Source organism: Ailuropoda melanoleuca, chromosome 12 (assembly GCF_002007445.2).
Source record: "Ailuropoda melanoleuca isolate Jingjing chromosome 12, ASM200744v2, whole genome shotgun sequence".
NCBI classification, from domain to species: Eukaryota; Metazoa; Chordata; class Mammalia; order Carnivora; family Ursidae; genus Ailuropoda; species Ailuropoda melanoleuca.
This window is the reverse complement of record NC_048229.1, coordinates 350,748-375,616: the sequence shown is the minus strand read 5'-3', so window position 1 is coordinate 375,616 and position 24,869 is coordinate 350,748. Positions and strand designations below refer to the sequence as shown.

Here is a 24,869-nt window from a genome sequence, read left to right as displayed (position 1 = left end):
TTTCTGCCCACTTGGGGCCGAGGCCGGGACCCAGGACAGCGAGCTAGATAAATGGTTTTTCCACAGGCATCCGCCATGCACCACTTTCTAGACAGTTTTGAAAGTAAGCCAGGGGCTGTGCCAACTTCTCAAAGCACAGAAGTAACAGGCAACACACCTCTGACCCCAAGGGTGAAGAAGGCGTGGGAGAGCAAGGGCCACACAGGCCTCGGGTCCCACCCTGAGCCTGAACCCTGGACCCTCGGACCCACACACCTGAAGGTGGAGGTGGCAGGTCCCCTTCCCTCTTCCCTCAAGGGGTTTGCAAGCTGCCTCACTCTACCGTCTTCAGATCTGCCTTTTACTTAAGATGTTTTGTTTTTTTTTTTTGAGAGAACACGAGTGGGGTGAGGGGCAGAGGAAGAAGCAGACTCCCCGCTGAGCAGGGAGCCCATCTGCGGGACTTAATTCCAGGACCCCGGGATCATCATCTGAGCCGGAGGCAGACGCTTCACCGACTGAGCCCCCAGGCGCCCCTTCAGGTCTGCCTTTATGGCGGCATTTCACTTGAACTTTGAGAAGCAGGGCAGCATTTTGGGAACTGAAAACGAGCCCACGTGGGGGGATGCAGCTGAGAAGCAAGAGGTGGGTGTTGACATGGGGTCACAGGAGCCCCTGATGGAAACTTCTCTGCAGTGAGACAGACGACTGCAGACTTCTGAGACGTCAGCAACGGTACCCTGTTTGGCCAGAATTAAGCACGAACCCGTGTAACATGAGGGCACCTGAACTGACGTCAGTGGGAACAAACAGCAGCTGTCTCCTCTTGCGCTGTGCTGTTTATTCCAAAGTATTTTCTTCTGAGACAGTCAGGAAAGGATCATAAGCGCAATTTGTAAACCAGGAAATCCTTACCGGTTTTGTGCACAAATGCAAAATGTCAGCGTAAGACAAGAAAAGTGCGTGCCTTGAACAGCCCCGTGAGCAGACCCCGCTCAGGCAACGGGGCAGTGAGCGATGACATCTGAAGCCACAGCCTGTCAAGGCAGTAATCCCACAGACCGCCGTTCCCTCTGAAAGCTGTGATGTTGCTGGAAACATCCCCGAATTACTCAAGAGATCTGTCTGTGGTCCTTGCTGTTCAGGAGGAAGGTCTTCAGAAAGATGTGACTGCCCGTTGACCCGTGAGCTCGTCACGGCCTCCCATCCTTGGTGTGGATTCCGCTCACCTGTCCTGTCCCAGAGGCTGCTCCAAGGACATGGCCTTGAGATGGTGATGTGGGGCTGAGCCAGGCAGGGCTTCTATATAAACTCTTCAGACTGGGAGGCTGGATGCAGGGATCTATTCATTTTGCCACCCAAGACGAGCCTCGTGCGAAAGTTCTTCTGCATATTACACCTGCCACCTCCAACACTGGAGTGGCCTGGCCCTTTCTTTGGTCTCTCTCCGCCCTCTGCATACGGGCACCAGGTTCAGCTCTCACCGGGAGACTCCCAAGACGGCTGCAAAACAACACTTGCCCCACGGGGTGGGCACTCATTCTACAACACCTTGGCGGTGACTGTCCCCAGGCAACGACCACGGGACTTCCCTGTGTCCCCGGTGGCTGGCACCACAGCACCACCCCACTGTGGCAGAGGGGTCCCCATCTCCTCTTTTGAACTGAAGAAGTTACACGCCAGTTGTTAACATCACAAGAAAAGTTTCTCGTTTCCAAAGCAATTGGAATTGCCTAATGCATTTACTGCGGCCGGGGCCACCTTATAAAAGGAAATGGAGAAATAGGCAAAGATAACCTAAACCTTCAGAAAACAAGAACTAAAGTCTCCAAAACTTGGACAGAAACACTTTTAATTTCCATCTGAATATTTACAACAACATACAGAAGAGGATTTGACAGAAAACAGATCATCGCTGTGAATGTACTATCTGTATTCTATTTCTTAAGAACAAAGATGCCTTTTATAAATGCCACTGGCTTTTAGAATAAACTGTATTTTTCTGTGTTATATCTAGATTGTTAAACAAGTGAAAACGCCCTGTGTAACTGCCTTTTAAATTTTAAAATCCAAATCTTGATTCCAATATTCCTGACCTGTCTCTTGTTAGCACACGAAAAAAATAAGCTTTTTTTTTTAAACACAAGTTCCAATTCAGAATTTTTATAAACAACACTGTATATTCGCAAAAAGCAAGTTTCAGGAAAATAAAAAATGATTTACAAAAGGCACTGAATTTAGCAAAACTTGGTAGAGCTTTCCATTTTGGACCAAACACTGGAAATGTTCACAGAGCACCACCAGTGTGTGAGCAGTCACGTACCCCGCAGAGAAGTCAGCCCTCAACCCAGGTGTGTAATTCTGGGTATCAATCACGGCAGTGTTCTAAGGAGACCCCCATGCTCCAGGCAGACGCCCCCCAGAAGGTCATGGCCAAGGGGAAGCTAAAGTAAATGCAGTAAGGTAACTGACCAGGACCCAAAAATAAACCTCTAGTTGCTGTACTAAATCGCGACCCTCTCCTATAAAGGAAATCCAACAGAAGTGATCTGGAAATACGCAATAAATTTCAAAACCGGAGAACTTACAGATCATTTTACTGGCACAACCCCGGAACCAAACGAAGTAACGCAAGTGCAGGTTCCTTACGGCTGCTGGTCTGCCACGTGCTGGGACCACTCCCAGAACTCCCACAGACCAGAGGATTTAGTCCCAGAGAAAAGCTAGTTTTTTCTTCTGGTCAGTAGTTTAAATGTTTGTAATGACGCAAGTCATCTTCCAGGTTCATTTACTCCCAGACATCCATCTTATCAATTGGTCTAACCAACTGGGACCGACTGGCAAAACAAAGATTTTCTATCAGGAACTAAAGTCAGAGACCCTTCCCGGAACAAGACGACGGCACGAAATTCATCTTTGCTGTAGGACTGGAGCTGAAGCGAGTGCAGGTACTGGCAGCCCCAGCTCCAGCGTTCACCCGCGTTTCTGACACACACAGATTGGGAATGGTGTCCTACGCTTGGGAATGACACACTGACGTCCACGTCGTTACACACTGACAATTGTCAGAAAGTCTGTAACTGGATTTGCTTCCATCAACTTCTCCCAAAACACCAGAAAACTAAATTTTATATAAAACATTTGCATTTTCTAAAAATCTTTTACTCTCAAAATGAGGACTAATAAATTAATCAGAATATGTTCTTTTTTGGTAGAATTTTAGCAATAAACACACTACCCTTCTTCCTTTAAAAACGAAGAGGACGACGAGGTGCCCTACAAGGCTGTGAGCTGGGCCAGGCGCGCCATTCTGCGGAGGTGGCTCCCGCTTGCAGGGCTATAGCGCCCAGGGCTGCCCAGGCCCGGGGAGTGGGGTGTGGGCCCGGGCTTCCCGGGGCTTCTCCCCGGGCTGCAGCTGTGGGGACAACCAAGATCCAGCTGCTGAGACACCGGCTTCCCTTTCAGCGCAGGACTTGGCCAACTGAGGAAACCGAGAAAGGTCTGTCAGCACCGACGGTGATACGAACCCTGCACCCAAGCCCTGGCAGACCACATGTTTCCAGAAGAGGTGCTGCGAACCTCAGAACCCACGATTTTCCACACGAGTCCCGTGTGGCCCTGACCAGGGTTCCCGGCTGCTTCCATCCTGCACCCCCACCTTGTCAGCAGCACCCCTTCTGCTTTCCTCCCAACCGGACACCTCTCATCTGGGCAGGGTCAGCCAGCCACGGCCATGTCAGGAGCTGCGTCAGCCCGGCTAACCCGTGTTCCAGGTGAACCACTGCGTGAACACATGGGAATCGCAACCGGACCATCCAGACGCTAGCTACCAACAAGCCCTGTGTGAGACAGGTTATCCGCAGGCCACTGACCTCTGTCTGTCCGAGGGGGAGTAGCACAGGACGGCACTCTTCCATCTGTGGACGGCTGGGTACTCCTGAGGGTCCACAACTGTACACTCCAGAGCTGCCAGAACATCCCGGTCCAGTTTTGACGGCTCCTCTCTACGAGGCAGGGAAAAAGGAAAGAAAAAGCAGAAATGCTCATGATTAAAAAGACTTCCCACACCAGTACTCAGGAGCCCAGCACAGGGGCAGGAGGGCCAACAGAGGCCTGGAGCTGCTGGTCCGTCTCTTCCACCACAGGTGTCAGCTGTCGGGGCCGCGATGTGGGCCATGGAGGGACAGAGGCCACGATGGCAGATAGGGCGCACTGTCCCACAGGGAACGTGGTGGACCCAATACCGAGTATCTCCACCTCCAGGGTCACTGACCAGAAGGCTGACCCAGAAGGCCCGTCCCCTGGGGGGCTGAGATTACCCCAAGATGATCTTTTTTTGCTAAAGCACACTGAGTTCTTGATACAGTTCCAGTCCTTCTGGGGAGGACTACTTCCCCAGGGAGGAGCACAAGACATGGGGTTGAGCTGGAAAGGAGAAGATGTCTCCCAGCAACGTGGAAGACCGCAACGGAGCCCCAAGAGCTACCAACTCATGGAAGAGATGGGAGCCGGAAAAACACGGCCAACCAAGTTGTGGGTAGACAGGAGGGTGAAGAACACCAGGGGGTGCCGCCCGAGCGCACGTCCACCCCCACGGCCGCCCACAGCATCGGGCAAAGGCCATATGCACTCCCATGGCCTCAGGCATGCGCACACGCCCCACTCATACCCAAAAAGGAAGAGCCCCTGGACAGGCTCCTTCGCACCGGGGACCCCCGAGGGCTCTGAGGACACGGAACCACAGCGCTGCTGAGCCTCTTGCACGGGAGCGTCGGGACCCAGACGTATCTTAGCCATTTCGGCCGACATCTCACTTTCTGTCCTGGCTTGGTTATTTGTAACTGTGTCAGCAGCAGGCAGCTCTAACGAGTCACTCTCGACGGCGTCCATTCTTGACGTCAAGCTCTTCTTGTCTCTAGTATTCATGTTTTTATTTGGTGTCTTAGAAAAGTTACTTCCTAGACCTTGCAAATTCAGTTTATCAAACTCGACCGTCAAGCCTGAGACTGGCGAGAGGAGAGCCTCCCCCACGCTCGGGGCCTCTGGCTTCTTCCTGCCCAGGGTTCGGTTGCCGCTCAGGGGGCTACAGAACCCATTCTTGCTGCTGTGGGGGCTGGGCAGCGTGGCGGCTTCTATAAGGTTGGTCTCCTGCTCCAAGGGAAGGATGTCACACTTCGCATCCCCAAAAGCGCTAATTGTGGGCTGGGTGTTGTTTCGAGCTGTGTTCTGCCGATTTTTAATCTCTTCCAAGCTCAAGTCATCGTCTTCATCCAGAAACGCCCTCACAGAGATGGAATTGCTACACTTCCGAGCACGGCCTACCGGGGAGAGAGAGAGCAGCTCTTCAGGGGTGTGGGGGACGTGGCCCACAAGGAATCACGTGGTACAGCCGCAAGTCCCCAGGACCAGCACCAAACCGCCCTCTCCTCCAGATCCACCTCCTCAGACTCGCAGACACAGGCCTGCGCTGCCCCTTAGGAAAAGCCAGGCAGGACCCTGCACATAGAAACAACAGCGTCCAGCGCCCCACCTTCAAAGGCAGGAAAGTGAGAAGGAAGCCACGGCCAAGGGCAGGCCCACGTGGGATGTGACAGTGGCTGACACCTCCTATCCAACTTGCTAGGACAGCGGGGGCTGAGAACATGAGCGACAGGGGCCGTCTGCTCTTCACACAGACGTGCTTCTCGGTCTGCGGCCACAGGACAGGGTCCGAGTCCCGAGAACCTACAGACGTCTGGGTGTCCTTACCAAAGGCAGAGGGGTTCTCCTGACGACAGGCCTCATTTTCTTCTGAGTCCTGTTGGGCCTTTTTGCCTGCTTCCTGGTGAGTGAGATATTCTTCTAGTTTTTGCAGACCCTCCTGGGAAGACAGATCAACAAAACAGCCCAGAAAGTCCCAGTATTCGACCCAGGGATACCCCAGCTCATGAGCCAGCTCCCTGCAAGAGTAAGTACAATCCATCAGTCGGAAAACAAAGTGTAAAAACCCAAACTCACAGAACTGACTACACAGAAAACAGCCACTTTACACTGGAAGTGCCAAACAATGCCTGTAATCTAGGTTATGATTATTATTTTATTGTAAGTCTGGGGCTAAAATAGTACTTTGCGTTTTCTCAAGTAGGACAAGACTAAGCCGTGTTTCTGTCATGGGCCGTCACACTGAACGCACTAAAGTCCTGGCGAGAGAAGGGGTCTTCGACCGCTCCATGCATAGCAGAAGCTACAGGGGCAGCAGGTCAGACATGAAACCCCATGAACAGACCGGCCTTCTCGTTTCCTTAAAACAACCGTATAAAGTTGGAGAGGATTCTGGTTTTGCTCAGGCACATAAAACTTTGGAAGTCCTTGTCAAGTGCAAGCTGTAAACCTGAAACTAGGTGTATGTTTGGAGAAAAAGTTCTAAAACAATTCAACGTAGCTTTATTTGATTACAGTGTAATTTAGATTCTTGACTATGGAAAAAAACACTTTTCAGGGACTTTTTACTGGTAGCTTCTAGCGACACCCGCCTCTTGTGTTTTATTTCCTGCTTTACTGCCAAGAAAACACCCACCGTCTGGCCCATGATACAAAACGCTGCCACGCCCTGGACGCCCGGCCCATTGGTCTCTGCCTGGAGAGGGACCACTACGGCGGGCACGTATGTGCCACGTTCGCCGGAATCAGATTGCAGTGAAAGGGCTTCACATCCCCCCACCCCAACCCCACGAACACTTCCCAGGAATGGTAGTTTTGCAGCTGTAACTGGTTTCTGAACTCAACCAACATAAAAGCATGCAGCGTACAAAACGACATTGCCACTCAGCTCCTGTCCCTTCACACTAAGCCAGCCAGTACCTTCCCACCCTCTCGGTGCCTCTTTCTGGATCCGTCTTCCTGACATTGTGAAAGAAGCCTGCTTTCTCTCGAGGGGGCGTTTTCCAGAGTCTGCGAAAATCTTCTGCCTGAGAAGAAAACATACTGAGCTGTGCTCTGCACCCAAGTCATAGGAGCCAACAGCACCACAGAGCCGGCTGAGTGCCTCCCAGCATCCCTCTTCCTCCTCACACACCTGGGCAACATGCCCTCCCATGTGGTAGCTGGACCGACCTCAGGGCCACGTTGATGACAGTGGCACGAAGGGGCTCTGGCAAGGCTCCACAGGGGAGCGGCCCTGCTCCCTTCCAGTGGCCCCAGCTGGGCTGTGAGGCTCAGAGCTGCCACACTGACGGTCTCAAGTCACTTTCCCATCACACAAGAGGAAAATGCAGGTTTATGTTTTTATGTCACCATATTAGAGTTTTGTTTTATACAACCAAATCTAACCCTGATAACACCTGTTTTTGGAGACACTTCCATAACAGCAAGTAACTAATTATTTCAAATTACTAACATTGGGGCGCCCGGGTGGCACAGCTGGTTAAGCATCTGACTCTTGGCTCAAATCATGGTCTCGGGGTTGTGGGATCGAGGCCTGTCTCGGGCCCCTCGTTCACTGGGGAGTCTGCTTGAGATTCTCTCTCCCTCTACCCCTCCCCCTGTTCTCTTGCTCTCAAATAAATAAATCTTTAAAAAATGACTATTACTTTTAAATTTTGTTATGAACAGATCTCGTTAGGTTTGTTGGGTTTTTTTTTAGATTTTATTTTTAAGGGGCTTCTGGGTGCCTCAGTCGTTAGGCGTCTGCCTTCGGCTCGGGGCATGGTCCCGGGGTTCTGGGATCGAGCCCCGCATCGGGTTCCCTGCTCTGCAGGGAGCCTGCTTCTCCCTCTCCCACTTCCCCTCCTTGTGTTCCCTCTCTCGCTGGCTGTCTCTCTGGCAAATAAATAAATAAAATCTAAAAAAAAAAAAAAAAAAAAAAAAAAAAAAAAAGATTTTATTTTTAAGTAATCTCCACACCCAACGCAGGGCCCGAACTTACAACCTCGAGATCAAGAGTCACATGTTCCACCAACAATCTTTAACAAGAAAGATGACACAACGTGTGGACACTTCAGCCCAGAAGGTGAGCTTCACAGTCTGTACATCGAAGTTCCCTAGTGACAGTACACATCCAGGAATATGGGAACGGAGAGCTCAGCAAGACTGGCATGTGCCACGAGAAGGGCCACTGATATGGACAGAAGAACCAGGTGATGATGGCGGGTTAGCCCAGGTAAACTTCGCTTCTCTCAAGTGTGGGCGCACCACCACACCCACCCCGGCTGACCAGAGAGGAACGGGGTCAAGACACTCTTGTTTCTCCAGCAGATGCTCTCAGACCTCGTCACCAACTCACTGGGATTCCACGAGTCCCGGTCTCAAAACCAAACACAAAGCAAGAGCTGGAGTACTCAGGACTTCTGGTGGGGACAGCCAGGAGCTGGTTCCAGAAGCTTCTACAGTAACTTACCTTGGACGGGCTCAAGGGCCCTGCAAAGGCTCGCAAGGTCAGCACAGGGTCTCTGGGGCCGCCTCCACCATGGCCGATGTGAGAGGTCTCGGTCGTCTGGTCTGAGGACCACAACTCCCCAATCACTGGAGACGATGTGTCCTCGGCTCTCAGGAGTGGCACGTAGTAGTGGCCTGGGAGGAAGAGATACCCCAGGTAAGGCACTTGCTTGGGCAGGCCCTCACCTCAGCGGCTGTGTCAGCCATCTGGTAAACAGCCCAAGAAAGAGCAGGGGCTTTGCATGCGATCCAGTGATGAAAAGGCTGCAGAAGCTCTGGCACCGGAGGTTCTGGGTGAGAGGCCAGTTTTGCCAGACTTGCTTAACTAGCCCCACATTCTTCCTCCGCTGGAAAAATAAGAAGGAGGAAGGAAGGGGAGCAGCAAACACCCTTCTTTACCCCCAAGTACTAAACAGACTGAGAGGCAGGACCTGTGTGACCAAGATTAACATACGTGGGAGCCTGAGAACCACTGAAGGAGAGACAGGCCGTGGGGCAGAAGGCGGCACACGGAAGGGCTGACAGGGAGCTACTGACAAGCCAACCAACCACCAGACCAAAGAGCTCCTCCCACCCTCCGCTCTGCCAACGTGCAGGCTGTGCTCAGGGAGCAGGGACCAGAGGGACCTGCCATGTGCGATACCTGCAGGGTTTACGGGGTGATGCCATGAACAACAGTCAAATGACAACTTGCCGTCTCCCAGACAAGTTCAAGGCACCAAAGGAGGGATTACATGACAACAAGTGGCATGTGAGCTGGGGGTTCAGGAAGCAGATCACCCTGAGAAGGGCTGTCCGCCTGAGAGGGTAGCTTGCTCCCGCGATGTAAGGCCAGGCTTGGGCAGCCCAGGGCCTTCCCACTGGCAGTCCTCACACTCCAAGCGCCAGGCCCACCTTACCCTTTAAGTACTCTCTAATCTGCTCCTTCAGTTCCACAGACTTATTTCTGCTTCTTTCACAAATGACCTATTTAAAAAAAACACAGTATGTAAATAGTCCATATCTTAATGTGTCACATTTTATCATTAAAATAATTTTATAAAAGCAAGTTTTAAGATTAACAAAACAAGGATAGTGTCCTAATGCTGAAAATTTCATGGAGCCCACAATCAAAATACATGTGCTGAACAGTACAATCTTTCTTCCAAAATGTTCCGTAAAAGCTGAAGGGGTCAGGACAAGAACAAACTCTGTGGGTGAACTTTATTGTCTTTCTTCGTACTACCCTGCACGTTCTAGTTTTCTGCCAGGAAAGGCACTATCAGTCAGGGCAGACACAGGCAGAGACGCTTGTAATTTCCAGCTCCATGTGCTCCGATGCTGGGGGCCTGTGTGTTGCTGCTGTTTGGCTGGATTAAAACAGAATTCCTATTTAGCACGCAACACAGTGTTTTATTCTTGCCACTGCAGGAGTCAACTTTCTTCCTTAGAGAACTGTAGCGACAAGAATATTTTTGCTGGAATAAAAAAAGTCATCTTCAAATAAGAAAGGAGCCACAAAATTACCATCTCCTGCCGCCTGTGAGAGAAACCAACTAAGGGGTTGAAACCCTGTAAGTAGCGCAACTATTTTTTAAAATGCATAACTGACCGCGAGGAATGGCAAATGCTTTAAGAATACCAGTTACCAAATACCATTCTATACTGAAAAAACAGACACACCTATGCACACAAACAGTTGAGTCAGACACGTGGAAAGTAATGGTGACTTCTGAGCTGCAGAACGGTGACCTTCATCTCTTTGCTTACGTGTGTTCTACGGTTTCTATAGCAAGTGCACTCTCTCTACAGCCACGGCAACTACACCAGGTGAGAACCCTTACAGATTCCATTTCAAAGGGCGGCCTGGTCCAGGTCCGCAGGCCAACAGCTCCAACAGCCGGGACAAATCACCCATCTGAGTTCTGGTCAGGTCCACTTCCCTCCCACCTCGCAGGCACACACGTACCTCTGCCCTCTCTGAGCCACATTCTGCTCCATTGCCAATATCGATGCTGACAAGACTTGTATGGGTCAGCTGGGAATACCCGGGAGGGGCTCAGGACGGTGTCTGGTACATAATGAGCTGAGCACATGTCAGCTGCTTTCAGCACCACCATCCTCATCACCACCATCAACCTCACCACCGCCCCTTCGCCATCACCACTATCCTCACCATCACCACCATCACCACCACCACCACCATCACCACCCTCACCACCACATCCTCCGTTCTCCAGTTTCCTGTCAACTGAGGTATGCACAGAGAGAACCTGATAAAAAAACCATGAGCTGCTGAGAAAAAATAATCACCAGATCCAGGAAAATAAAATCAGCAAACACGGATGGTTCATTCCTCCTGAGTCTACAGATGTCTTCTTCACGGTGCACGTGACTTCACAGTAGCTATGATCAAGACCATAATTTCACATATTTTCATGTCTAACACTACAGTAACAGCATTTTAATAAATACTTACATCTTCAGGTGTTTTATCATATTTATTCCTTGGATTTTTTACAATCAAAGGGTGTGAAGAAAGTACGTTGACCACATCTGCATTGCCAAACTTACAAGCAAAGTGCAACGGCGTGTCATAGCCCTGAGAAAGGTGCAGAGAAAGAATACTTATGTTTGTTTCATAAAAACATGTTTCATGTTTAAAAAAAAAAAGGTGAAATAAACAGATGGAGGCAACATCCAGAATAAAACAAAGTCTATGAACTTGGTCTGTACCCAAAGAAAACTCTCTCTAGTGGCTAATACCTAGTAAATGAAACTCTCCACTCCTGACCCCAAGATGCTTGTCAATGCTCTGACTTGCCCTCAGTGGCACCCCTCCCCAGATACCTTCAACTAAGGCCTAAAGATCAGTGGGCCTTAGGGTAACAGCATCCCTGAGCCCAAGAGCTACACAGCAAACCTCCTCTCGGTATCCTCACTCGAATGACCACAGGTTCAAATGCAGCACATCTAAAACAGAACCCACTTACATCCACCAGAGCTAGAAACATGGCTGTGCAGTCCACCTATGATTACCAAGGATGGCAGATCCCAGCTCTGAAGTCCCTGGCAGGTCATCGCCGCCCTCTGTATGCCACACTACCATCCCCTTGGTTTCTTGCATAGGCTACCAAGACTCCTCATGGGCCTTGCTTCCTGCACTCACACCACCAGCTCGTCTGTCTCCAACTAGGTGACCCAACTGATCTTGTGTGAGCAAATATCCTCAAGGTAGCTCCCATCCCCTGCTCCACACCCTCTAGGACCATCTCACCATTTCATACAACTTCCCACGTGAACCTGGAGAAGTCTGGGCGTTCGCCTACAGCAGCACTCTCTAACTGCATCCTGCCCTTTTGTCCAGGTTGGCAAACCTCAACTGACGGCCAGAAAGTGAACAGTGAGAATGAGCAGTGTTGTGTTCCAATAAAGCTTTATTTATAAAAACAGGCTGTCCTTTGCTGGATCTGCCCTAGTGCATTCTCCGAATTAGGACTCTGATTCATGTTCTACCTGAGACAACTCCAGCTCTGTGGCCCAAGCTCTATTAATAGCCTGATCTCCCCTGCCGGCCTGCAGAGGTGGGAGGATGATGGATGGTCTTTGGAGATCAGGGGTCAATGTTTCCACTCATTCAGAGCATCCAACCTCAAAGGGACCTCAACACCTCTGCGTCCTTCTGGCCACTCCTCTCCCTCACACCACATAACGTCCATCTCTAACCTGCTCCAAAATCTGCAAACTTGACCGCAACCTCTCTCGTCGTTCCTGCCGGAAACTGCTGTCCCTGCACAGACACAGGCTCTGGGTTCTCCCGACACTGGTGGCTGACCCGGCCCTGCTTCTCACTGTGCTGTCTCTGTTGTGCGCCTGTGCTTTCTCAATAATCCAAATATGCACGGCCGACACTTTAACAGGTTCCTACTCTTAGTGAGTTATGGTCAAAGATGGCCTATAACATCTAATTTCAAGAATGTATTAAGTGTTCCCTGTGGACGTGCATATGCACATTTTCTGTGAATATTGCATGGACATTACGAAAAGCTGTATTTTCTGTAGGGCACGCACTTCTCTGTTATATTTTTTAAGTCACACTTCCTGATTGTACTAATCAAGTCAGGAACCTTCTTTATTGACTCTGTTCACCCTTCGTTTTAACAGACATCGCTCTGATTTTGCTCCTTCTGTCTTATTTTATACTTACTGCTGCTTTCATATAATCATTGTTTAATCTTTTACTTCCTTCTATAATTGTGCTAGCATGGCCAAATTTATCTTTATTCCCCCTTTTCTCTCTTGTTAATTTAAAAGTTATCCTTGGGGCGCCTGGGTGGCACAGCGGTTAAGCGTCTGCCTTCGGCTCAGGGCGTGATCCCGGCGATATGGGATCGAGCCCCACGTCAGGCTCCTCTGCTGTGAGCCTGCTTCTTCCTCTCCCACTCCCCCTGCTTGTGTTCCCTCTCTCACTGGCTGTCTCTATCTCTGTCGAATAAATAAATAAAAATCTTAAAAAAAAATAAAATAAAATAAAAGTTATCCTTGCTTTGCAATTCTGGAGTTCAATGTGTCACATTCGACACGTGTCATGAAAGAGTAAGCCACGCCCCACTCCAACAAGCTTCTGTTGCTCCCTTTCCCGCCAACCACAAGTTTGCAAATCCTAGGCTTGCTCAGAGCTTACAATTCTTGGCTGTAGGCTATCACTGGGTTCTGCCTTCTATAAATATATAAAATTCTTCTGTTTTAAGAATTCTTATGTAAGCCTATGCACCATTAAAAACCAACCCTTTGAAATGTTAAACTCCGCAGGAAATATTCCTGTTATTAAGTGGGGAAAAAAATGATAATACATAGAATCCTAGAATAAAAGGCACCAAAAGCCTTTTACTTTCTTCTCTCTCTAGATTTTGACATTGGCTCCTCCTCCCATCAAAGCCCAGCTCAGGCCGCTTTGGAAAAAGGCCCGGAGTTACCCGTCCTTGCACACAGCTCAGACTCAGGGGCACCGTGCCTGGTGGGGCAGAACGCTCGTGTGTGAGTGGATCTCGTCATCCGCCCCTTTCTAAGCTAGTTGAGCTCAATGAACGTGCGTCTCCTCTCCAGGAGCAGAGCAGTGGGATGCGGGAAATACTGACACAGCACACCCAAATCTTGTATGACGCTGGCTACGCCCTGTCCCGAGGCGCACTCACCACTTTGTCAGGGGTGTTCAGGTACAGGTCAACGATGTAACAAATGCGTTGCCGCAGCATGCTGGCGTCATCGTCTGGGTACATGAGCCGCATAAACTCAGGGTTTTCCAGAGTCTCCAGAGTCAGCTGGCAGATAGAAGCTTGATTCTCTTTGGCAGCAACATGCATAACGTTGTACCTACACCCTTCCTGAAAGAAAACTGCAGCTTCTGAGCTCCGTTTTTGTCAACCACAGTCTCTTGATGCTAATAATCCTGGAAGCAGGCTTACCTGCACGATGGTTGGATTGTCCCCGGAACCAATCAGATACCGGGGGTTACTCCAGGTGAGATCAGAAAAGGTCTCTTCCTCTCCCTTCTCCACAGCTTTTCGAAGTTTGGCAGTGAGATCTTGAGTACGGGGGGTTTTATAACTGTTTGCTCGTTCTCTGTTTATTGTTTCTGACTCAGATGAGTATAAGCCGTCTGTCATTAAGAGACAGGATTTAAGAACACTTAACTTCACAAATACGTTCTCATCACCCACTGTGTGCTACACTGAGGGCAACAAAAATCTCTCCCACAGAAGCTTACAACCTAGTTGGGAGTAACAAGTAAGAATCAATTAGCATGAACAGCAGAAGGGCGTATGTCCTAGCCAACAACATGGCACAAACATCCCTACAGCATGAGTCCAAGAACAAAAGGACCTGACTGGATTCTGGCTGCAGAAGGCTGTGTGAGGAGGGATAAGGGCACACCAGCAGCAACCACACAAGAACTTCCAAGCGCACAGAGCGTTTCCATAAACGCAGAGTGAGCCAAAAGTGATTTTGTTGTTTAATCACAACCACCTAGAATGTCTGAAAGCAATCTCTAGAGGAGTATTTTCACAAACTGCAAACTGTTCAAAACCACTCTGGTTCCCCTCTAAGAAGCACCTGTGTAAGGCCCAGTAAGGAAACAGAGGAAAGCAGGCAGATGGGGCTTTTGACGGAAGGCCTTATGTCCACAAGGAGAAGGTGCCTTTCCCGGGAGCCCCAGCCGGCCTGGGAAACTGGACAACTGTGAGCTCCTACAGGGGACAAGATGGAGGCTGGGCAAAAGTTAGAGGCTGCTGGGGTTGTGCACAGTGCTGACTGAAAAGACCTCTCACAAGACCCTGGTTTGGAGCCAGAGCGGGTATGGTCAGATCTCCGACTGGACAGGTCCTGCAGGGGAGCTCAACTTTTGCAGGACTGTCTGGATCAAAGCAGGTGGCACAGCCCTAGAAGCAGGTATAGCTTGAGGTGGGAGGCAGACAAGTCTCAGCATCTAACAAAGACCCTGAATCCCATGGGCAGCAGGGAGAAAGGCAAACAAAGGGAGGAGAATAGAAGGGCCAACCGCGGCCCCTCTGCTGTTTCTCCCCTGGCCTTGGCAGCTTCAAGGCCTGGAGCAGATGCCTGGCCCACTCAGTGTCCCACTGCCTCTCTCCTCAGGGTCATTCCCAGACCAGGTGACTGACCCATTCTCCACGGCCCGGGCCTTAGCTCTCTACTTCCTAGCAAACCAGCCTTCTCTCAAGGAGAAAACCAATTACAATACATGGGGAAGAGAGCGCAAACCCCTGGGGCGCCTCTGACAGTAACACCAAGAAGTGAGCCCCTATAACATTACCTTTCAGTCCACCACTGCTGAAGAGCGGTGCTATTTTCACAGGAGAAAGTGGTAAAGAGGCTTTGCTTGGAGAAGGGAAATAATCACAAATTCCTCTGGCAAATTTCTCAGCATCTTCTCTACTTGAAAAAGCTTTAAATCGAGATCCTTTGATCATTTTGACAGCCTGCAATGCTTCCTTTCTGTCTTCATAAACATGAATCTTTTCTGCATGGGAAAAGTAACAGGAAAATTAGACAGGAGTAACCAGAGTCACTGTCACTTCACACCTTTAGTTCATACCTGAAGACCATGGGTTTCTTTTTTCTTTTTTAAGATTTTATTTATTTCACAGAGAGAGAGCACAAGCAGGCAGAGCAGCAGGCAGAGGGAGAAGGAGAGGCAAGCTCCCCGCTGAGCAGGGAGCCCGATGTGGGGCTTGATCCCAGGACCCCGGGATCATGACCTGAGCCGAAGGCAGACGCTTCACCGACTGAGCCGCCCAGGTGCCCTCATGGGTTTCATAATAAACTGCTACCCAGTTGTCTCATTTTTCTCTCATATTAATACTTCAGATTTTTTTCTTAAAGATTTTGGGGGGGGGTGCCTGGGTGGCTCAGTCAGCGAAGCGTCTGCCTTCGGCTCAGGTCATGATCCCAGGGTCCTGGGACGGAGCCCCGCACCACGCTTCCTGCTTAGCTGGGAGCCTGCTTCTCCCTCTCCCTCTGCCCCGCTCTCCCACTTGCACTCTCTCTAATAAATAAAATCTTTTAAAAAATTAATAAAAAGTGGGTTTTTTAAAGATTTTATTTATTCATTTGACAGAGAGAGAACACAAGCAGGGAGAACCGCAGGCAGAGGGAGAGGGAGAAGCAGGCTCCCCGCTGAGCAGGGAGCCCTGTGCAGGGCTTGATCCCTGGACTCTGGGATCATGACCTGGGCCGAAGCCAGACGCTTAACTCACTGAGCACACATTAAAGACTTTATTTTTAAGTAAGCTCTACACCCAATACGGGGCTCAAACTCACAACCCCGAAATCAAAAGTTGCACACTCCACTGCTGAGACAACCAGGTGCCCCAATATTTCACATTTTTAATCTTGAAGAAAAAGGGCCTTAGCAAGTCAAAAGAACACAATAAGCTTGAGCGTATGTATGGGCATGGATATAAAGATGTATATTTGTACACGTGTTAACTTTATATCTAAGGATACTATTTCATACCGAAAAATGAAATTCCTGGATCAATGCTCTAAATAAAAATAATAAAAGCAAGTTAAAAATTATGACTGTATTAGCAAAGAATGTTAAGAAAATAATTTTAAACATAATTTTGGGTGGGGAATGCCTTTCTAAACATGCCAAGAAACCAAGACTACATTAAGGAAAAGAAAGTTCCAATTACATAAAAATATTAAAGTTAGGTAGGGGAACTCTCATAATCAAATTCATAAGAGACTCTCATAAATACATAAAATACAAATGACAGATGGGGAGGAAAAAAAATTTTTTTAAGGGGAGAAAAATTTTTTAAGCAATATAACAGAATAATGTCCACTGCCCAATAAAAATGGTCAACAGATATGACCAAAAGATGCATCCAATTAAACTACAACCATATAAAAAAAGTAATCCACATACAAGATAGAGGTTTCTGTTATTCAAAAGATACAGAGGGAAGTTCCAGAACATGCAGCATGGCTGACAAGAGCGGAAACAAGACACCCGCCTTCCCTTTTTATAGATCTAAAACGTTGAGTTCAGTACTGTACAGACTGGAAAAGTCACTCTCTCAAACACAGTGAATGCTAATGCCTTTGGAGGGCAGTGGCCTTCAAAGTTTTAAAAATGCATTCCTTTTTTTTTTTCTTAAGATTTCGTTTATTTATTTGACAGAGACAGAGACAGCCAGAGACAGAGGGAACACAAGCAGGGGGAGTGGGAGAGGAAGAAGCAGGCTCCCAGCGGAGGAGCCCGGGACCACACCTTGAGCTGAAGGCAGATGCTCAACGACTAAGCCACCCAGGTGCCCCCACCAAATGCATTCCTTTTGACCCAACACTTCTACTTACCATTTTTATGAAAATAAAAATAAGGCATATTTTTATATGTAGATCTGTTAAATTTAAATGAAAATACATTAAAAACAAAAATCTGAATTCATATATATATATATATAAAATATAGGAAGATCAGGAATGATGCATAAAAGCAGTTATAAAGTGGTTAATTCGAGTAAGATTTGGGTGGAGAGGAGGAAAGACATTTCACTTTTACTTTATATACTGTATATGTAATTTATGTTTTATGTAAGTTGTAAATGTAAAACATATGTAAATATGTTTTATGGTTCTTTTACAAAAAGCAACTTTTATAATAAAAATTAAAAATAGAAATTACATCATGACCATTTCTAGCGTCACTAAACCTTCTTTAAAAAAACTTTTTTTTTTTTAAACATTTATTTGAGAGTGAGAGAGAGAGAATGCGTGCACAAAGGGGAGGGGCAGAGGGAGAAGGAAGAGAAGACTCCCCACAGAGCAGGGAGCCTGACTCGAGGCTCAATCCCAGGACCCCGGGATCATGACCGGAGCTGAAGGCAGACATTTAACCAACTGAGGCACCCAGGCGCCCCTAAAAAATTCTTACAGTTGAATAATATTCCATTCTACTCATGGTACATAATATGTCTAACAAATCACCTATTTCAGGGTATCACTACAAATATCACAATAATGACAGCCTGTAATTGCTGAATTCTAATCAACATCAGGCTTTCATTAATTCTTTCCAGTGTTAAATCTACTTTAGTTTTGTTTAAAATTGCAATTCTTTGGGGTACCTCTGTCCCTCTCCCCAGCTCACGCTCGCTCACACAGGCTCACTCATTCACTCTCTCTCTCAAATAAAATCTTTTAAAAAAATTGTAATTCTTTGATGTTCAAAAGTACTTATAGCTGCATTAGTTACATAAAAGGTGTTCAGATTCTGTTGAAAAAAAAAGGGGGGGAAATAATTAATCAGCAAATGGCAGCTAGCCAAAATCTATTTGTAAGTGAAGCATGTCTCACAGAATCCAATTTTCATTTTTAAAAATTCACATATACATTTACAAATAATTCAGCAGAGTTCTAAATAAAAATGCTAACAATGGTTCACTTGGGGTGGTGAAATTATGGGTGATTAAATTCTTTTCTTCTCTGTGGTATGAGATTTTCAAAGTCACCTTCCCCTGCTGTCCACAGACCACCCGTGTAAGAAACACCAGGTGCTTATAACATTACCATTTCTCGCGGGGGTGTCCTCGTATGCCGGGCACACCCCATAGTACAGAGGAGGCTCTGTAGAGGCCCTCGCCACGGCTTTGTGGCCACTGACTCCAGTGGCAGCACTGAAGGGCACGGAGCAGGTCTTAGACGTCACGACATCTTCCTCTGGAGGATTCAAGCCCACGCTATAACCAAAATCTCTGTCTTCAGACAAGCCGACCTGCTCAGCCTGGCTCCCTACAGCAGACTTCAAAATCCTTTGTGCATCCTGGCTTAGAGTGGTGGCACCTGAGGTGTCGAGGCCAGGAGGATGTGAAGGCAGTGTTCTTCCATGCTCTAATAAAGCCTGAGCCAATTTTTTCTCAAAAATGAACCTTGTAGTTGATGTAATAGGTCCACATTTCAATCCGGCTTTCACAATTTCTTCTCTAAGGTCATCGGGATTCAGGAGTTTCAGTCGTGCCAAGATGGCATCCATTGTCATTTCACCTAGGCCCAAGACAACAAAAATCAATTTGATGGTTATAAGTACATCTTTTCCTATTAAAAAACAAAACAAAACAAACCACACAGCAGTAGCAAAAAAAGCTGGCTTCAGTCTTATTTCAATCCAGTGTTACTATGTGTTTTTGGTAGTCTATCAGCCCTCTATGAGAATTTTCTGAAGTTCTTGGTGTCCAAATTGCTAATAATCTAAACAAAATTAAAACAAGCAATTTCTGGTTCACCTCGACAAGAATGTTAGAACCTGGTACTATTACGTGATACGTTCACACAAACATTCTAGGAAGGTAAGCACACTGGGGAGATAGGCACACTCATGTGTTGCTAGAGTGTAATGTGGAACAAACCCAAGGAAGAAGGCAAGTAAACAATATCCACCAAAAACCCAACTCCAGAAATAAATCCTACAGATATGTTTGTACCCTATTCCATAAATAAAGGGAAATTATGCAAAGGTTTAACCAGAAGAGTCACAAAGATAGCTCTGGCAATCACTCTGCTAACACTAATAGCAAGGAGCTAATGTTTAACATTTTGGGGGTCTTTCCAAGTGCCTGGCTCTAGTGTAAACGCACTACGATTCTTCCGTGCGGCAGGTTATCATTACTGTTCACTCCCACTTCACAGATGAAGAATCCAGATTACAGAGACACTAAATAACTTGTTCAAGTTACACACCTACCCAACAAGCGGATCTGAGCTAGAGTAAGAGCTTTTTTTTTTTTTTTAAAGATTTTATTTATTTATTTGACAGAGAGAGACAGCCAGCGAGAGAGGGAACACAAGCAGGGGGAGTGGGAGAGGAAGAAGCAGGCTCATAGCGGAGGAGCCCGATGTGGGGCTCGATCCCATAACGCCGGGATCACGCCCTGAGCTGAAGGCAGACGCCCAACCACTGTGCCACTCAGGCGCCCCTAGAGTAAGAGCTTTAATCAATACCTTTGGAGAAAGAGCAGTTAACCCTATGTGTTACTGGTTTAAGCGTGGTCAGCAAGAATTGAGAAGAAGGTAAGTAGTAACGGGGCACAGACTAGTGCTGTCATAACGGGGCTGGACACGAGGGCTCAGATTAGAAGAACTGGAGGTCTTAAGGACAGATGGATAGGATGCCATGGGAGGCGTCTGAGGGACAGCAGTCAGCCTAGAGTAACATCCAGATCTCCAGTCTAGATGCCCAGGAGTGAATGCACCTGAGACAGAGAATACTAGAGACAGACAGAGGGGACTTGGGCACTGTAGCATCAGAAACACCTCACTGCCACTAACTGGGGATTTCAATTTTCAAGTCCAAGATTTACAAGTTCCGAGCGGGTAACAGATCTGAGAGTCATAAGCACATAGATGGTGATTATAATACCAATAATACACCAGGTATAACAAGGAACAAACACAAAGGATTAAAAAACAGGAGAGAAAAAGAGTTTCTCTTTTTCTAGGAGTTTCTCCTAGAAGGGATGAAGAAAGAATTGCACACAGAAATGTATCAATGAAACCAAGGAGTAGAGAGTTTTAAGAGGTATTTTCAGGTGAAATGATGGAACACTCAAGATTAACTTTAAATTACTCTAGGGGTGCCTGGGTGGCTCAGTTAGTTAAGCGTCTGACTCCTGACTTCGGCTCAGGTCATGATCTTGGGGTCGTGAGATCAAGCCCCACATGGGGCTCTGTGGTTAGTGGGAGTCTGCCTGAGATTCTCTCTCTCCCTTTAAAATAAAGAAATAAATCTTTTGAAAAAATAAAAAATAAATTACTCTAGCAGGAAAGCAAAAAGGAGGGCAGTGACAAATATAATAAGATTCACAAAATATTAATATCTGTTGTAGCTGGATGATGACTACAAGCAAGGACCTCATTACCTTACCCTATTTCTGTGTATGTATGTATGTATGTATTTTTTAATTAGGCTCCACGCCTAGCATGGAGCTCAATGCAGGGCTTGAACTCATGACCCTGAGATCTCAGCCAGAGCTGAGATCAAGAGCCAGAGCTCAATGGACTGAGCCTCCCAGGCGCGCGTGCNATGACCCTGAGATCTCAGCCAGAGCTGAGATCAAGAGCCAGAGCTCAATGGACTGAGCCTCCCAGGCGCGCGCGCGTGTGTGTGTGTGTGTGTGTGTGTGTTTTAACTTTTAATGCCACCTCTCCCCACCTAACTCCAAGGTTTCAAAAATGGCTGTTACTTACTGAGCCTCCCAGGCGCCCGTGTGTGTGTGTGTGTGTGTGTGTGTTTTAACTTTTAATGCCACCTCTCCCCACCTAACTCCAAGGTTTCAAAAATGGCTGTTACTTATTTGCAAAGGGGATACTGCACAGTCCCAAAAAGCTGCCAAAGAACTTGAAGGAGGCGGCCTACTGACCACAGGATTCTACCCAGGGAGGGCACCTAAGCAGATTCCCCTGGTACCTGAGCAACAGAGACAGCTCAGTGATAGGAACCTGGTATGAAAGGCACAGGGTAAGAGCCACACCCAAGGGGTCGGGACAAGTGGGAGAGATGCTCCAAACAGAGTTGCATCCATTCCTACGAAAGTCCAGTTTTCGTAACATTCCCATGTCTTTGCTCTAAAGCTATCTTTCTAACCTAGGCTAGTCTTAAGGGGTTTTGTCTTTGCAGCCAAGCAAGCACTAAACAGAACAATTACATTACGTCACAGCACTAACCATGTGACCTTGGACAAGTTATGCAAACTCTAAGCCCTTTCCTAATCTATAAAATGGACGTAATAACAGCTCTCCTTCTTAGGCTGCAATGAAAATTAGATCAAATAATACATGTCAAGTCTGCACTGCTGTGTTTGACACTGACAAATTATCCTGTCAGTTCTGGTTACTAACCCAGGCTTATTAACCTTGCAGATCACAGAATATGCCAGAAAGCCAATTTAAATAAAAACAATAACGCTGTAATTAATATTTGTAATACAATATACAAATATTTGCTCACGTGAACAAAATGAAGAATAAAGCAGAAACTAACGAGCTTGGGTACTTGGGGGTAGAGGGTGGAAACTGGATAAGAAGAATGGATAGAGGGCCAGCCCAGGGGAGGGCAACACTTTGAGTAGCATTTCATATGTTCTGACTTTAAGAAAGGGGTCTGTGACCCACATACTAAAAAACAATAAACAAAAAGACGGGGGAAGGCCCCCCAAGTGGAATACAAATTAGAAACATAACGGGTGGGACAGAACTAACCTAGTAAATGAAAAAACAATACGTGACTATGCACTCTACAGGTCAGCAATTCTGAAGCTACTTTATGCCTACTCTAGGAATCAGTAAATCAGTAAATAGAGACAGTGGCTAAGGATATCCGGGTGACAAAAGGGAGCTACGAGCAAGGGGCGGGGGAGGCCAGAACAGGAGTCAGCAAACTTCTGTAAAGGGCCTCAGACTAGGGTTGAGGCTTATGAGCCATAAGCTCTCTCCAACACTTAAGAACAGCTATAAATCCAGTAAGACTTTACAAAAATAGGAGGGGTCTGGGTTTGTCTGACAGGATGTGGTTTGCTGACCCTTGGGCTAGAATCCGAAATGTCTGCCCGACCCTGACTGACTGAGACATAGAGAAAGATGACAATACGGGAAACCCAGTCAGGTCTGCAATGTGAATAACGAACACTGCCAGGCTGTCCTACTTTTGTAAAGTCTTACCGGATTTATAGCTGTTCTTGAGTGTTGGAGAGAGCTTATTACGTAAGATGCTAACTTCAGGGAATCTAAGTGAATGGTATACTGGATCTAACTTTATATTTTGAAAAAATTATAAACTCAAGTTGAAAAACAGTATGGACGGTCCCAGGCGTCCCTCACTGGTGACATCTTAAACGCTGTAGCACATCAGGAAACGGACAGGGGCCAAGCTTCGCCACAGCCTGTATCATTCTGCTGTCTTCGTATGGAATTCCATGACCGTCCACCACACGTATAAATTCATAATAAACCGCTTAACTCTTCGACCGTAACAAAGATCTCCTGCTGTCCCCTTACCCCCAACCTCCTCCACTGTCCCCAAACCCTGGCAACCACTAATTTGTTCTCTATCGCTGTAATTTTTTAAGAATGTTACTATAAATGGAATCATACACTACAAACCTTCTCAGATTGGCTTTTTTCATTCAGTATAATGCCCTAGAGACCCACCAGCACTTCCTTCCTTTTCACAGCTGGGCAGTGCTCTATGGTGTGAATATGATCACAGATCAGTCCGTTTGGCCATTCAGCCCTCGGGAGACATTTGGGCTGCTTCCAGAGTTTGGACACTACAGTTACAACTAGTTATAAGCACCCACTAATGGGTTTTTGTGTAGAAGTAAGTTTGCATCTCTCTAGGATAAATGCCCAGGAAAGCAGTGCACAGTTACATTTTTGAGCAACTGCCAGACTGGTTTCAGAGTGGGTGAGCCTTGTTTCCACCAGCGATAAAAGAGAGACCGTTTTCTCAGCATTTCCACCAGCATCTTGTGGTATTTTCATTTTAGCCATTTTAATGGGTGTAATATCTCATTTTAGGTTTAATTTATATTTCATTATTGGCTGGAAACGTTGAGCATCTTTTCACATGTATTTGAGACATGTTCTTTTTTGTAATTTTTTATAAGTCTAAAATGACTTCAAAATAGAAAATTAAAAACTAAAAAGGAAATTTTTCATTACAAAAAGACACTCCAAACCCTAATCTCTTAGCCCCATGCCCTACTGGACACACGTCATCTAGCTTTAGCATCTGGGGAATCTGTGGTCTTGGTGTCGGACAGTTACTTGGTACGAGGCTGACTGTAACTGGACAAGTCGGCATGCTATGTACTCAAGATGCCACCTAAGGGGGCGCATGGGTGGCTCAGTTGGTTAAGCATCTTCCTTCAGCTCAGGTCCTGATCTCGGGGTCCTGGGTTTGAGTCCTTAGTTGGGCTCCCTGCTTGGCGGGGAGCCTGCTTCTCATTCTCCCTCTATCTGCAGCTCCCACTGCTTGTGCTCTATCAAATAAATAAATAAAATCTTTTAAAAAATGCCAGCTGAAACGTTCTTACGGGGATGAGAGACGGTAAAACAAGCATCAACCAAGAGGATGGGGGGCAGGTGGACCTGGTGTCCGGAGGCCGGCATTCCCAGCTGGTCTCTACCTCCTCCCTCCTGCATCCTCAGCCAGAGCTGGGCCTTCCTGGGACCCGTCTCCTCAGCTGTAAAACCAGGACAAGAGAAGGAAGTCATCCCTATGGGCCCTGTTAGCCCTGACATTCCATGGTGGGCTCATCAACTTTACTTTCTGTTACTAAAATTTCGCCCTCCTTTCAGAGTCCTTGAGAAACTATCGTTTATGCTGCGGAAAGAACCCAGACTTTCGCGCAAGAAAGCGAACTACACGTGAACGAGAAGGGCCCCGAAGGCATGCAGGGCGCGCAGGATCCGGTGAGCCCACTGCTGCAACACAGGACAGGGGAGCAAGGCCACGAAGGAGACGAGCACAGACGGCAGGACCCCGCAGAAGGGCGCCTCGATCACCCTAGGTTCCTAACAAAAACTGCCCAGAGACAAGCCACCGGAGCTCCCAGCTTTCCCACCGTCGGTGTGTTGAAGACTCCAGAGTCTTACTCTAGGTCTTTCCCAAGAACCCCAGATTCGGGCCGGAGAGGGCGGGGGGCGAGGCCCGGCGGCGACGGGAGGGGAGGAGAGGAGGCCCAGCGCAGCGACCGGCCCAAGGAAGGGAGAAAACCGAGGCCCGGGGAGGGGGCCCGGGCCCGAAAAAAAAAAAAAAAAAAAAGGGCGCCGAGGCCCGGCGACGGGAGCGGAGGAGAGGAGGCCCAGTGCAGCGACGGGCCCGGGGAGGCGAGGGTGCCGAGGCCCGGCGACGGGAGCGGAGGAGAGGAGGCCCAGTGCAGCGACGGGCCCGGGGAGGCGAGGGTGCCGAGGCCCGG

At 47.8% G+C, this 24,869-nt stretch overlaps 1 protein-coding gene across 1 annotated transcript; it reads right to left on the bottom strand.

Annotated features, from left to right (window-relative positions):
• Positions 1–1,811: 1,811 nt before the first annotated feature.
• On the bottom strand, positions 1,812–19,063 carry ANKLE2 (ankyrin repeat and LEM domain containing 2; the record flags this gene model as incomplete). Its single annotated transcript, XM_034637891.1, has 12 exons — positions 1,812–3,460; positions 3,852–3,983; positions 4,649–5,297; positions 5,728–5,918; positions 6,820–6,926; positions 8,354–8,526; positions 9,291–9,357; positions 10,850–10,972; positions 13,566–13,754; positions 13,836–14,029; positions 15,203–15,409; positions 18,466–19,063. Coding segments are annotated over 12 exons (2,835 nt in total), but the record flags the coding sequence as incomplete, so codon positions are not given.
• Between the last annotated feature and the right edge of the window lie 5,806 nt (positions 19,064–24,869).